This window comes from Zerene cesonia, chromosome 28 (assembly GCF_012273895.1).
Source record: "Zerene cesonia ecotype Mississippi chromosome 28, Zerene_cesonia_1.1, whole genome shotgun sequence".
NCBI classification, from domain to species: domain Eukaryota; kingdom Metazoa; phylum Arthropoda; class Insecta; order Lepidoptera; family Pieridae; genus Zerene; species Zerene cesonia.
The window spans coordinates 2,374,660-2,389,203 of record NC_052129.1 but is presented as its reverse complement, the minus strand read 5'-3'; the positions used below and the strand labels follow the sequence as shown (position 1 = coordinate 2,389,203).

At 32.8% G+C, this 14,544-nt stretch overlaps 1 protein-coding gene across 2 annotated transcripts; it reads right to left on the bottom strand.

The window, feature by feature from the left end:
* Window positions 1–201: 201 nt before the first annotated feature.
* Window positions 202–13,354, bottom strand: LOC119837578 (pyrroline-5-carboxylate reductase). 2 transcript variants are annotated; one of them, XM_038363223.1, is made up of 7 exons: window positions 13,196–13,354; window positions 5,672–5,755; window positions 4,728–4,798; window positions 3,015–3,197; window positions 1,891–2,103; window positions 909–1,110; window positions 202–356 (listed from the first exon to the last, which is right to left on the bottom strand). In XM_038363223.1, exons 1-7 carry the CDS (start codon window positions 13,203–13,205, stop codon window positions 277–279), a joined length of 843 nt encoding a protein of 280 aa, XP_038219151.1. In that variant the 5' UTR covers window positions 13,206–13,354; the 3' UTR covers window positions 202–276. The 2 variants fall into 2 exon arrangements, with proteins under 2 accessions (XP_038219151.1, XP_038219152.1); XM_038363224.1 differs by lacking the exon at window positions 13,196–13,354 and adding an exon at window positions 7,894–7,965.
* Window positions 13,355–14,544: the final 1,190 nt, after the last annotated feature.

Below are 14,544 nucleotides of genomic sequence, written 5' to 3'. Positions count from 1 at the left end.
AATTTTTGACATAAGAGAATCACTCAAAATCAAACAATTCTTCAGCTTCTTAATTTTACAAGAATAAGAATACTTCAGATCAGAGATAGATACATCAGATGACTGATGATTTTATCGTATCTCATATTACAATTAAATTTTATCATTTAATAACGAAAAGTACGTGTCATAAATAATTTTTGCTGGTAAAATAAAACGAGATTAACGGAAAATAAAATTTATTTTATCTATATCATCTTAACCTCTCATTATGCTTTACATATCAACAAATATTTCTCATTTGTTCAAAGTCTCATTAACCACTTTGCATCTGTTTGCGGCCGCCATGACTGCCCCAATGATTGCTGATCGGAAACCTGTAAATAGAGTTAAAAAAATTAATTAATATCGTTTGTTATTGAATAAGCTTTCGATGCCTTTCAACTTCGATTTAATTCATTCTAGGCAACCTCTTATCAGACTATATTTCAAAATATATACTCATTTGTATATCTTCTACTATGTCTTCTATCATAAAGATATAATAAAAACTTTTTTTTTAACGTTTTACGAACATTTTTTTATTGCTTCATCGATAAACGGACTACCAATATAAAGAAATTTTCAATTCCAACCCGTAGTTATTGGGCTTCGCTCATTCAACAAAACAAACCAACAAAGTTTTCAGCTTTATAATAGACTAGCGGTACGCCCTGGCTTCGGCCGGCCCCGGGCTACATATATAGCCTATAGCCTTCCTCAATAAATGGGCTATCTAACACTGAAAGAATTTTTCAAATCGGACCAGTAGTTCCTGAGATTAGTGCGTTCAAACAAACAAACAAACTCTCTAGCTTTATAATATTAGTATAGATAATTCCACGCGATCTCAAATGTCTGATATTCGTTCTACTCTTTTAAAAACTTACCATTCTGTTCCAAATGATACGTGCCCTCTGCCGTAGATCCTCCTGGAGAGGTAACATTGTCCTTCATAGCTGCTGGGTGCCCCCCGTTCTTCAACATGGCAGCTGACCCCAACGTGGTCTGTGTTGCGAGACGCAGGGCTAGGTCTCGGGGCAAGCCACAGCGGACGCCACCGTCTGCTAGCGACTCTATTAGCATGTAGACCTGAAATTATTAAAAAAGAAAAGAAAATGAAAAAGTTTCACAAATTTCATTTTCGATTCATTTTGATAATGGTTAACCTAAAATGATCTCTTAACTAAGAAATCAGTGAAATTAAACACACCTATAATAGATAATAGTCTTAATCATGGGCAATGTCTTTAACTTCCAAATGTTCTAAAGAAATGCCAGGTATAGCATTTGAATATGTCCGTGAATTGAAATAACGACACTGCATAATTTCAATCACAATTACCGTTATTTAGTTTCTTGGAAATTTGTGTAGAAACAATGCAATTTCATGTGGTGTCGGTGGCAGGTTTCGAATGGTACAAAGATTAGCTCAATATATTCCAACGATTATTAGATACTAACTGTAACCTACGGCGTCACTCGCGTGGTACCTGGTTAAAAAATAACCTATGTGCTAATCCAGACTATAGTCTATCTTTGTACCAATTTTCATACGATTCAGAATAATCTTCTCTCGTGAAAGAGTAACAAACATCCGTACATCCGTCCACACTTGCAAACTTTCGCGTTTATCATATTAGTAGGATTACAAAACGAGCTTTTGATTCTGATATTGATATTGATTCTAACAATTGGAAGGCGGTTCAGTTAATTGTTAAAAATAATTATTAGTTTCGTTGAAGAATCTGATTGATAATTATCTACATTACAAATGGCATTGGTTAGCTGATACGAAAGACGCGAAAAGGGTATTTCACACAATAGTTTTCATTTATCCTTTTCTTTTAAACGATAACAAACATTACTTACATAAGCCGGTCCACTGCCACTCAAAGCGGTGACAGCATCCATCTGGTATTCAGGTACCTCATCACACGTGCCTACAGCCTTGAAGAGTTCAGTAGTAAGTTTGGCATCATCAGCAGTTGCCCTGGAACCCCTGCTAAACGCTGCAGCGCCTTGCTTCACCAGCGCTGGGGTGTTGGGCATCACTCGGATTACTCTGGCTTCTGGTGGTAGCACCTGAAAATGTTTTATGAAGAAGATATGATAACTGTTGTTCAATACAGGATAGTTTAGGTGCTTGTTAAGTTTGTTTTTCTTCCTGATCTTCGGATTTAAAAAGTTATGATAATAATTTTATTTATTCACTAGACGTTCGTCCCGGTTCCCCCTGGGTATCAAGAGTCCTGTTTTATCCCAAGGCAGCATTTAATCGGGATAAAAATATCTTATATCATTTAATCGGGATAAATAGGTATCCTAACGCCTAAGTCAGCTCATACCCTGTCTGTGTACCAAATTTTATCAAAAACCGTTCAGCAGTTTCGGCGTGATTGACGGACAAAAATCCAAAAACTTTCACATTTATAAGATTAGTGTGATATTTCTTGGTTCATATTCGATTACTACATACTATTTAATATCGCACTAAACAATATTTAATATCGCATTTTGTAACATTATATTGTTTACATACATCTAATAAAGAACTAATTTTTAATAACATAATTTGAACAATCGTGATAATGAAAGTTGAGCTACCTTAGATTTCCAAATTCATATATATAATGGTAACAATATCTTACACATCATTTTCATTTTATTAGCATTAGTTGGATCACCTTTCGTATTATGTACGACATGAACAAGTACTACATAACTAGTCACTATTGGCGGTCCACCACCGTACGTTTCACCCGCAAATTCTTTCCGCGTACGGTGAAGCTTTGGAACGATTTACCAGCTACGGTGTTCCCGAATTACGACATTGGGGCCTTCAAGAAAAGAGCGTATATGTCACTGAAAGGCCGGCAAAGCACTTGTAACATCTCTAGTGTTACAAGTGTTTATGGGTGGTGGTGACCACTTAACATCAGGTGGCCCAACTCCTTTGCTCTGCCATAAAAAAAATATAATTCATTTATTCTCACCTTCTCTATGCTAGCTATCGAGACCCCCATAGCAACTGAGATGAACAGCTTATTCCTGGATGCCTGTAGATCTCTGATATCCTTCAGCGCTGGTCCAACGACATCGGGCTTCACGGACACTATGACTACTTCAGATCTCTCCACCACCGGTCTGTTCTCGAAAAGGGCTGTTGCGCCTAAACCCTGGAAAATTCGTGTTTCTGTTTGAGAAGTGGTCTTCATTTTAATTAAGAAATTAGAATAAATAATTTTAGCTGCGTCCCGCGGTTTCACCCGCGTAAGTCCGTATCCCATGGGAATATCGGAATAAAAAGTTGCATATATGTTATTCCGGTTGTCCAGCTGTCTACGTACCAAATTTCATTGCAATCGGTTCAGTAGTTTTTGCGTGAAAGAGCAACAAACACATACACATCCTTACAAACTTTCGCATTTATAATATTAAGTAGGATTGTATGATGTGCACGTTTTTAGAGGGAATATTGGATACATGTTCTAAAGAGCATCGCAACATGAAGTCCAGTTAAACATTTGGTACTTATCACGCCTAAACTGCTGAATGGTTTTTTATGAAACTTGGGAGTGTTGTAGCTTATGTATCAGAACAAAGGTTTCGTCCATGGTTTTGTCAGTTTATGTGAATGCAAAATGTAAATGTCAACAATTGATATTTATTTTTTTCCATTTAAAGAAAAAATATAATAAATTAAACATTTCAAAGCTGTAAAAAAAATAAAAAAATTAAATGTCAACAATTATTTTAACTAGATTACGATTAAAGATTGTTTTTGACGATAAATATTATTAAAATTTCTGTTTTGCGTTAGTCCTGTTCCAGACAAAGCTACCCAATGACCTTTGTTTCCACGTTTCAAGGTTCACGCCGACTTCAATCAATACACACCGGCGAGGCTGATATAATATTTGAGAACTTTATACTCTCTCTATTTCCTTTTAAAAAAGATTCTTATAAATATTTCCTAGCTGAAAAGATACAGTATTTCCTCTTAAGACCGATTCTAAGATATATTTCCATATTGAAAGCATATTGAATCAGTAGTTTTAGAGCTGCCATTGAGTTTTTAGAGTTGCTTTCATTGAGTTTCTTAAACTCTATTTCGTTTCAGCTAAATCTATCATTCTTTTAGAAATATCATATATCAGAGACAAAACACTAATACATATATATCAGACATATATCATATCAGACATATATATCAGAGACAAAACACTAATACATATATTGTAGATCAAACATATAGAAATATAAGATGATTTATTTTGAAAACATCGTTTTTGCAACAATAATATTCGTTTATATTCTCTGTTACTCTGATACAAAGGTATTTATATAGCAATCACTAATGTAAATAATTCTTTATCTAAACACGCTGGAATATCTAATGCGAGAGCATACAAAGTCAAGGATTTGTGACGCAAAGCGATATCTCTGTATCAATAATTGTTTATATTTACTTCAAAACAATATTGAAGCGCAAAAATAAAATTCAACGAGACTAGAAAATATCAACTTGTGCTAGTCACTCCTACTAGATGAATACTTACAGCGTCTTTTTAGAAAGTAGTAATCGATACAAACTAATAACCCGACGTTTTTTCTTCATTTACTTACTTACTTTCATAATTATTTTTTTTATAGAAATTCCGATCGTTTTTTTATAGATTTTACATAAATATACAGTTTCTTAATACCTTAAATGCCTCAGCACTGGCTAAATCCGCAGGATGCACGCTAGCTGTGATTTCATCTGGTTTTGCTAACCCTGGAATTATAAAAGTTGGCATATAATACTTTCAACCGACTTCAAAAAAGGAGGTTCTGAATTAGACTGTATTTTTATGTTTGTTAGAACTTTTGCTCTGAGATAATAGACATAAGTTTCGTTAAGCTGATTTTGATGCCTTTTTCGGCGAAATTCGGTCTAATTCTGACAATTGAGAGGCAGTTCAGTTCTTTTGTTTGTTATTTAATTTAATTTTTGTTATGATATCTATAACAAGCCATACGTCAGACAAAGAAAAGAAACATGTACATCTTTTTATAAATAAATTATGCGGGACCACGTGACGCTATGAAGTCCCATATTACTGAACCGATTATAATAAAATTTTGGGTACTCTGTACAGGTTTAAACAGCTTAAAACGGAGTCGAATGAAGTAGATTATTTAATGATCTATTTATCCTCAATTACTTATTAAATACTTCTTAGGTACCGAAAAGAAAGATTCCGTAGAGGTCCTAGTACATAATAAAGTAAATTTTAAACTTACATAATAAATTTTAAAACTCCTACTCGTATCGTATATCGTAGGTTTGTATAGAAATATATTTTGTATTTATTTTAATATAATTACATACAACTAGTAATATATTTAAAATTAAATCTTACAGCTCAATGTAATCATTGATTCCAGCAATTTAGTTTGTAATGAGTAAATTCAAAAATTACTAGACCGATTTTTAAAATTCTTTCATTATAAGAAAGCTGTAACTTCGCTGTGAGTGAGTTAAGTGTGAGTGACATAAGCTAAGCCGGGCGAAGCCGGGGCGAACTGTTAGTTTTAATCATAATAAATGAATGTGTTACAGACTATTTTATTTATAGAAGAGATAATCTAAGAGGTTTTAATTTACCCGCAGATATGAACCCATTCGCCAGCGCAAACGCCAGTCTGCCGCCTCCGATAAATCCGATCTTCATGGCTTCTTGTAATGATACTGAAAATATAAAGAAAAGAAAATTATAAATGAAAATTTCTTGACCTAATTCAAGAAAAGTCGGTAATTATAATTTATAATCACTTTTAAATAGCGAGCGAATGATTTATAACTATTTATATTTTAAAAATCACTTGCTTCCGTTCCTAATTGTTTTCAAAACAGTTTTTTTAAACTCAGTATTTTATTCGACTTCACAAGTGTTTCTTTTGCGTTAGTAGCATTCTCTTTGGCTTTCTCACTTCAAAAATTTCCAATGGCTGAACTGGTTTTGAAGATTTTTTTACTTGAGAACTGGTGCCTTTATACAACCCCATTGATTCAAACACACACAATTGACAATTTTAAGGTAGTATAGATTTTGTTAAAAATAGTTATTCTATATCACTTGAACCCAGCTCGTCACGAGGGGCACATCATTACCACAGATAATATAAATACTGTACCACTATTAATATTACAAATTATGATAAAAAATTAAAAACAACCTTAATTATACGTATGAACCATTTGATAAGTTATTTATTGTAATTACAATTTAATATTACAATAAAATGGAAATTTGTTTTTGTACTTTCGTTTTTATCCCTATCTTTATTACGTTTTATTAGTGAATTTAAATTTCTATTATCTATTATTCATGGAAAAAAAAATTACGCCCTACTTTTAATTGTGATGAAACTTGAAATTATTATTATCTATAATGTAATAATCCCTATTTATATAATAAATTCCATCTGTCGGACTGTCTCTTTTTCATGCCAAAACCACTGAACCGAACTGTATAAAATTTGGCACAGAGATAGCTTGAGACCCGAAAAAGGACAGATTTTACCCGTAACGGGAACCACGTGGACACAACTTCAGATATTATTTCATTTGACTACGTGGGCGAAACCGCGGGCAGTAAGTTACTTCTATCTTAAATTATATTAAATTCTCACTTACTACAAATTTACTTACTTGCACGATGCTGCTCGTGTAGTGCTAGGTGATACATAAGTACTAATAAACCTACTTCCATAATTACCTTATCTAACGACTTTTATCATATTAGTCTTAGATCTTCTGTGATTATCTTATAAATGAATTAAATATTGTCACAGTTTATACCTTTATTATATTTATTTAAACAGTTTCGTTTTGCAAGCAATAAGAAATACTACCAACTTCAATTTAATATTTAGGAATTTCAAGTCTTTATACTATATTCATTATCCATTTTGAAATTACCCACAAAAATAACCTCAAAATATTTCTTGACTTATATAAATTTAAGCTGAACGTAACACGTATTATAGTATTAAGATTGAAGCTTATTACTTTGTGGTATCGATACTTTTGAATGTAATGTATGTCGGGCAACATGTCTGGTGGGTGAACGGCGCGAGCAACAAATTCGTGGTTTCGGCAACAAATTAGCAACTAAATAGCTACAAATACATATATGTTTTTATTTGCAATTTTGCTGATTTCACCTTGCTAGTACGATAAAGCTACGCATTGGCCAAGGTGTACCCCCATAGGTAATCGGTGTGAAATGGTAGCATACAAATGCTATCGTGTTTCATTCAGTTAATGGGGTGCGGGAGTAACCTTTTCCTAACCCTACCCAGTCCTTTGCCATACCCCTCGACAACCATTCTTTATCTTATACCGTTTAAGGTCGGCAATCCATTTGTAGAGGCTTAAGGTCTAAAACCTTACGCATCTGTAAATGTTTATGGATAATGGAAGCGCTTGCTAGGCGACCCAACAACTCCTTTGCCGACAAAAGCGAAATTCAATACCATAATAAATATATAGTACATTACATAAATACAACTATGTCCTATTCATGACCTACTAATAACTCTAAAGAGTTAAAATAGAAAACACTTTAGTTGTCTATGACTTTGTCTAGAAACAGAACATGAAAATTGGTCTAAGGTTAAATATTTTAGAAGCAAGCAAACAGTTTAAATCACCTTAATTTACTGACATATTAATTAATTTAGCTTAAATTTATAACACAAAATAAAAAGTTATCAATATAATATACTCGTATATCAAAATATAATGTCCGTAAAATAAGAAACACCTGAAAATACGTCTTCTGAACAGATTGTGTAAATATCTATAAATAATAACAGACTTACAGTCGGAATTGGCACTCGTTCGGTGGTGACGGGTGTCCCAAAGTATGTGATCGTTTAGACTGACACTCAAGAGGTTATCGGTTTATCAGTCACAATACGCGTTTGTTCGATCGATTATGTATAATTTCGAGTATTATTTGAATGTTTTTCTTTATGCGCCCCGAAACAAGTCCATTCTCGATTAAATTGTATATTTTTCTTTTTATTGTTACTCAATAACCGTGTAAGTGTTCAACCGATTAGCGTGATTCTTTTTGTGTATAGGTAATTGTTATTTGGTCCCCCCACAGATACTAGGTCCGTAATTTATTAACCGACCAAAAAAGAAGGAGGTTCTCTATTCGACTGTTTGTTTTTGTTTTGTTATCCGATTGGCGTGATTCTTTCTCTCTTTAAAAATAAATTGTTGACATTAGGTCCCATTTTAAAAGTTGGGGGCTCTTCCCCTTCCTCACAGACGTCGGAAATATTTTTTATGGAAAATTATTTCTTCCCGCAGGACTTGAAGTTTTGCTGGAAATCGAAAAAACCCGTTTTGGACGTTTGGGTCAAGTATTGATATTCTCGGTATAACGCATATAACAGCGGTTTAAATTCGCATTATAATTAATGTTATGGACTGTTTTGCAATCTCCCGAGTAAGAAGTTTCTACTACAGTTAACAAAATACTATACTAGTTCTACGATCTTGTAACTACATAACTAAATGTTAATTGCGTCTGAATATTACCTGAATACTTTTATTCATTCTAATACGTTTCAACGCCATCTAGTTGCTCACTAAGCAAACGTGATAACATATATCAGTCTTAGACATTTATTAGCCACACACATTTAAACTATAAAAAATAATAATCTTAGGTATCTAAAATATTAAATGAAATTAATACTTCAAGAATATTTATATCCATAGCACAGATAATAATATATTCCCATAGGCAATAAGCAAATTGGTCCATGTGAAATGCCATCTGGCGGTCGTTTTTGGAAAAAAACAAAATGTGATATGTATTTAAAAATGTTACTGTTCTTTTTCTCTGGCATTATAAAAATGTCAGCTGTCTAATTGATAACGATGAAACGGTTCATGAAATAATATCAAATATGTTGTTGTGGAAAGCTCCAGATTATTTCAATGGGAGACATAAGAGAAAGTTCTAGAAAAAACCACAAGAGGGCTTACAATACGAGGTTTAAACAATAAATCCATTCATCCTTCCCCATCCGTTCCTTCTGTGCGGACATCAATCCTTTCCTTATCCCTTTCCCCTCAAAAGCGGGTAGCTCATTCGCAGAGGCAATATCTCTGCAAATGTTTGTAGGCGGTGGTGATCGCTTACTTTCAGACGAACCACCACACCACCACCACGAACTTATTCATCATCAGCCCATATATGTTCCCACTGCTGGGACACAGGCCTCCTATGAGGGTTCAGGCCATAATCCACCACGCTGGCCAAGTGCGGGTTGGCAGATGTCACATGTCGTCGAACTTTTGATTCTTGGACATGCCGGTTTCCTCACGATGTTTTCCTTCACCGTTTAAGCAGTGGTGATGTTATCCACATGCGCAGATAAATTGAAAAATCAATTTATTTCCTGCACGCTCGCCCGGTCTCGAACCCCGACTTATCGATTTTGAAGTCCGAGGTTCTCACCACTGAGCCACCACTGCTTTTTACGACGAACTTATTAATTATAAAATATCTTATACCTTTAAACGAGCAATTCTTGTATATATATATATAATCTCGGAATCGGCTCCAACGATTTTCATGAGATTTATTATACAGGGGGTTTCGAGGGCGATAAATCGATCTAGCTAGGAATTTTTTTTAGAAAATGTCATATGCGTGTTTTATTCGTGTTTTTTTTTTCCTGACATCTATTGGTGAATAATAATACTATTTTGCTTCGTAGATAGCTGGACAACTGAAATAATGTCATATTCGTGTTTTTTTTTTCCTGACATCTATTGGTGAATAATAATACTATTTTGCTTCGTAGATAGCTGGACAACTGAAATAATACATAGGCACTTTTTATACCGATATTCCTACGGGATACGGTTACGCACGCTTACGCGGTTTCAACCGCGGGTCACAGCTAGTTTTTATTTAAACATTACACTAATACTTAGTCTTAATGAGGAAAAATATAATATTTTAACAATGAATTAACATTTATATGAATATAATGAATTGATATCAAAATAGCCTTGCAGCCAATTCACTGTATATACCACTAATAATTTTCAATTGCCGCCGCGCTTAACTTGTCTCATGATAGGCAATTATGGAAAAGGTTCTCAAATCGACTTCATATTTTTGGTTTGTAACTTCAGAGGTTTCGACTGGGTGAACCGATTATGATGATTCTTTTTTATTCGAAAGCTGGTGGTTGTCGTGTGGAGTGTAGAATAAAACCGTTAAATGGGAATTTAAAGGTATTGATCTAGTTCGTCATGTTTCTTGTCAAATTAAATAATACAAATACTAACTTAACTTTTTATTCTTAATGCACATTGAATACATAGAAAAGCAATAACGACAAATCAAAGAAAATATATAACCTAAGTAATCATATTTATTGATATTAATACCTCATGAATGCACGAATCAATTATAGTACAGTAAACAGTGTCGCGAGATCACGTTAACCTTGCAAACGATATAATATGTTTATAGTTCATACTATAGCTATAATATTACCTATAATACATATTGCATACAAGGAATATGTTAGGTTGTCCACGTCAATTTATTGACGCAATATTGTATCTAATACATATAAGATTATAATTATAGAGGAGGGATCTACTAAGGTGATTTTTCTCCAACGAAAAAGAGAGGACCCACGACCAACCTACACGACTGGTCCATTGGTTGAAATGTTGTTTAGGCGAAAACATTTCGCTTGCGCGATTCAGAAACGTGTCGCTACATAATTCTTTCGTTAAAATCACACGAACATCTATAGACCTAAACAAAGTTGGCATTGCCATCACAATATACCTATTTAAACAAATTTCAAATAAATTATACAAAAGATGCGTTAAGCTCATAATTCGTACTTATAAACTAGATAACACTGAAACTAAGAAAAGATGCAAAGGTATTAATCTATTTTTCCTTTTATTTATTTCTTGTTCCTCGGAAATTCCTTCCTCTATATACAATAACTAGCAGTTCGCCCCGACTTCGCCCGTGGTACGATATAACCTATGGCATTCGTTGAAATTTCAGCTTTCTGGTATTGAAAGAAATCTATAGAACCCTGTTTAAATTTTTTTATTCAATTTTTGTAATAGCTTTTAAATACAGAACTACTAAAATTTTTAGGTAATACATATTAGTTATGTTTCATACAATAATGTTTAAATACACATATCTATCTATCTATCTATCTACATTATAAGCATATTTTGGTAGAAATCTAAATTGTTCGTTATCTAATCTAAAGTCCATTAGTTAAAGAGTATGGCCAACGAATTATGTGTATATTGCAAATCAAACACTTTTTGTACCTACCTTATAATAATTTATAAAATTAATAGTGCTCTACATATATCTATACTAATGTTATAAAGTTGGAGAGTTTGTTTGTTTGAACGCACTAATCTCAAGAACTGCTTGTCCGATTTGAAAAATTGTTTCAGTGTTAGATAGCCCATTTATTGAGGAAAGCTATAGGCTATATATGTACTAAGGGAGAAGCCGGAGCGGACTGCTAGTTATTCATAACCACAATAACTGTAATTTTTCCTATGAATCTACTGATACTCATAGTGCATTAGGCGAATTTCGAATGCTTGAGGCTTCAGAGGATCGCTTGACTGTGAATATTGTGTAGGTGTTGTATAAAAATATAAAGACTTGATAATAATAACATTGACATTGTTTAAAACAACCACTTAGTAATTTATCATTATTAGGATCATTTATAAGTGAAGCCGCCCAACCAATTGTACACTATCTTTTTATACTATACTAGCTGCGCCTAGCGGTTTCATCTGCGTAAGTCTATATCCCGTAGGAATATCGGGATAAAAAGTTGCCTATACGTTATTCCAGTTGTTCAGCTATCTATGTAGTAAATTTCATTGCAATCGGTTTAGTAGTTTTTGCGTGAAAGAGCAACAAACACACACACAAAACTTACAAACCTTACAAACTTTCGCAATTATAACATTAGTAGGATTAGTTTATCAGTAATTTATATTAATATACTAGCTGCACCCGGCAAACGCTGTTCTGCCTTACTCTTATCATTTAGGGGTGTGAAAAACAGATGTTAGCCGATTCTCAAACCTACCCAATGTGCTTACCAAATTTCAGAGGAATCGGTCAAGCCGTTTCGGAGGAGTATAGAGACTAACATTGTGACACGAGAATTTTATATATAAGATTATAATATAAGTATTAGTACTATTATTGTTTTTGAGTTTTCTTTCTTTTTTACTTGAGCTTGTTTTAGCGTTAAATGAATAAATAAATTATTGGATTTACCCCAACATCAGTTATTACTCTAATGCACCTTATTTTCCCTTTATTCTTACGCAAACTGAGTAATATTTTAATTAAATTAATAATCAGTGTATATTACTAATACTCTAAATGCGTGTTTTATTGTCTTTCTTTCACGTCAAAATGGAGTGACTTTGTAGTAATGTGATTTTTGTATGTGGAGGTATTTAGTTAGAATTTTTATCACATCTCATCTCTATTAAATTCTGAAGGTAACTTATAAGTTATATTTGTATTAAGGTAATAATTATATAGGAAAACCAGTTGAATGTAATAATAAAAGACATTTTTCCATGCAATTGCATTTTTTCGAGTTCAATGTCATATCTGCATCGTAAATAGATACAGTTTAATCATTGACCTTATATATAATGGCGAATTTAATTTAGATAAGTAAATTACGCTGATATTCATCAACTTGATTTTAATTAAATTCTATTCCATGAAATATTCCTAAAATAGACGTAACTGAATTTACTCACTGTAACACTTTTTTAAATATGACTCATAACTTTTAATTCATTGTATTGATGGAATGATTTTTAATTAAAATTTGAAAGAAACGAATATATGTATACACAAATTATAAAAAATAAGATTAATCGGAGGTACATACATTACTGCAAAATGCATCTGATCTAAAACCTAGATACAATATATCTGCCGAAACTTAACCCTATGAAAAAGCACCTAAAAAGCAAATACTAATAATCAGAATGCATATAGTCCTCACATTTTAATATGATAATATCAAATAACAGATAAAATATACTTACATTTAATCATTTTGAAAAATAAACAATATTCACTAACACACAGATAAAATAAACACTAAGGTTTTTTTCTAATAATATAAATTTCTCACAAATTCATAAATAAATATGATATAACAAATGCATTGTTTTACTGTATACGTGCGTAATCAAAGAAAGACTGGATGCGTTAGAGTCCACTTTAGTCCCATAAAATTAACGATGTCATATTGGTACTGTAGGAGAAACAGTCATATGCGGAAAAATAATTAATATTCATACATTTAGTTATTTGTGCTGCGTAATCGTGATGCTGTATCCCGCTTAACTGTATGGTGATCATTTAATGACAGTATATTTACTGTGACTTTTATTTTGCTTTTTTCAACCGACATCCCAAAATAAGGGAGGTTCTCCATATATGAGCTTTCAACCGACTGACGAGATTATTTTTGGCTTTGATAGGGAATTCTCGTTGTCTTGATTTAATATAAGCATCTTAACTATACATAATTTAGTTTACTAAATCTAAACTAACAGCAAATAATTCAAATTCCTTATACGTTACTTAAACAAGGGAATTTTTTAACAAAATAAAAAAAAAATCTGATTTATGTTCTGTCTGTATGTAAATAATATGAATCAGTAATTATAATATAATGTTATCTGGTAATGGTCGTCAGGATGTCGACTTCAAATGGGTTTGGTCATTAGTCGATAAATACTTTTGATTCGTTTACAATTTTTGTCATTGACACGCGTGCCAAAGTACCTAATAATTAATGAATTAAAAAGGCGATTGTTCTTTGCAGATATTTATTAAAAACTCAAAGTTAAAGTTACAAAAAAACAGTGGGAAAATGGACTATCCGTCAGCAAAGCAGCAATTTTCAAATGATAATGTATGATTGCTCTTAGGGCTGATATTCAAATATGTCGTAATTAAATATACAGACGCTATGTATCAGTTATTGCTGTCCACAACTCATGAATACAGCGCGCAGACGCCTCGTATAACATAAATTGAAATACCTCTTATAATTAAAGACTATTTATATTATAAATGTATTAATTTCATTGTGCTCAGTACTTTACAATGGGTTTGTTAGTACAACACTTGGCAAATATTTTCAATTACCTAACAAGCCAAAATTCAATTTGTTTAAGATAGGTACGTATTGATAAAGAAGTTTAAAGAACGCGGGGGGAGTCTATTGAGTTTACGATAAAATTAAATATAGTACTGTTTTATACAACAAATAGTCGGCTGATAAACTATTGCAATAATAATAAACACTAGCTGTGACCTGCGGTTGAAACCGCGTAAGCGTGCTGCGTAACCGTATCCCGTAGGAATATCGGTATAAAAAGTG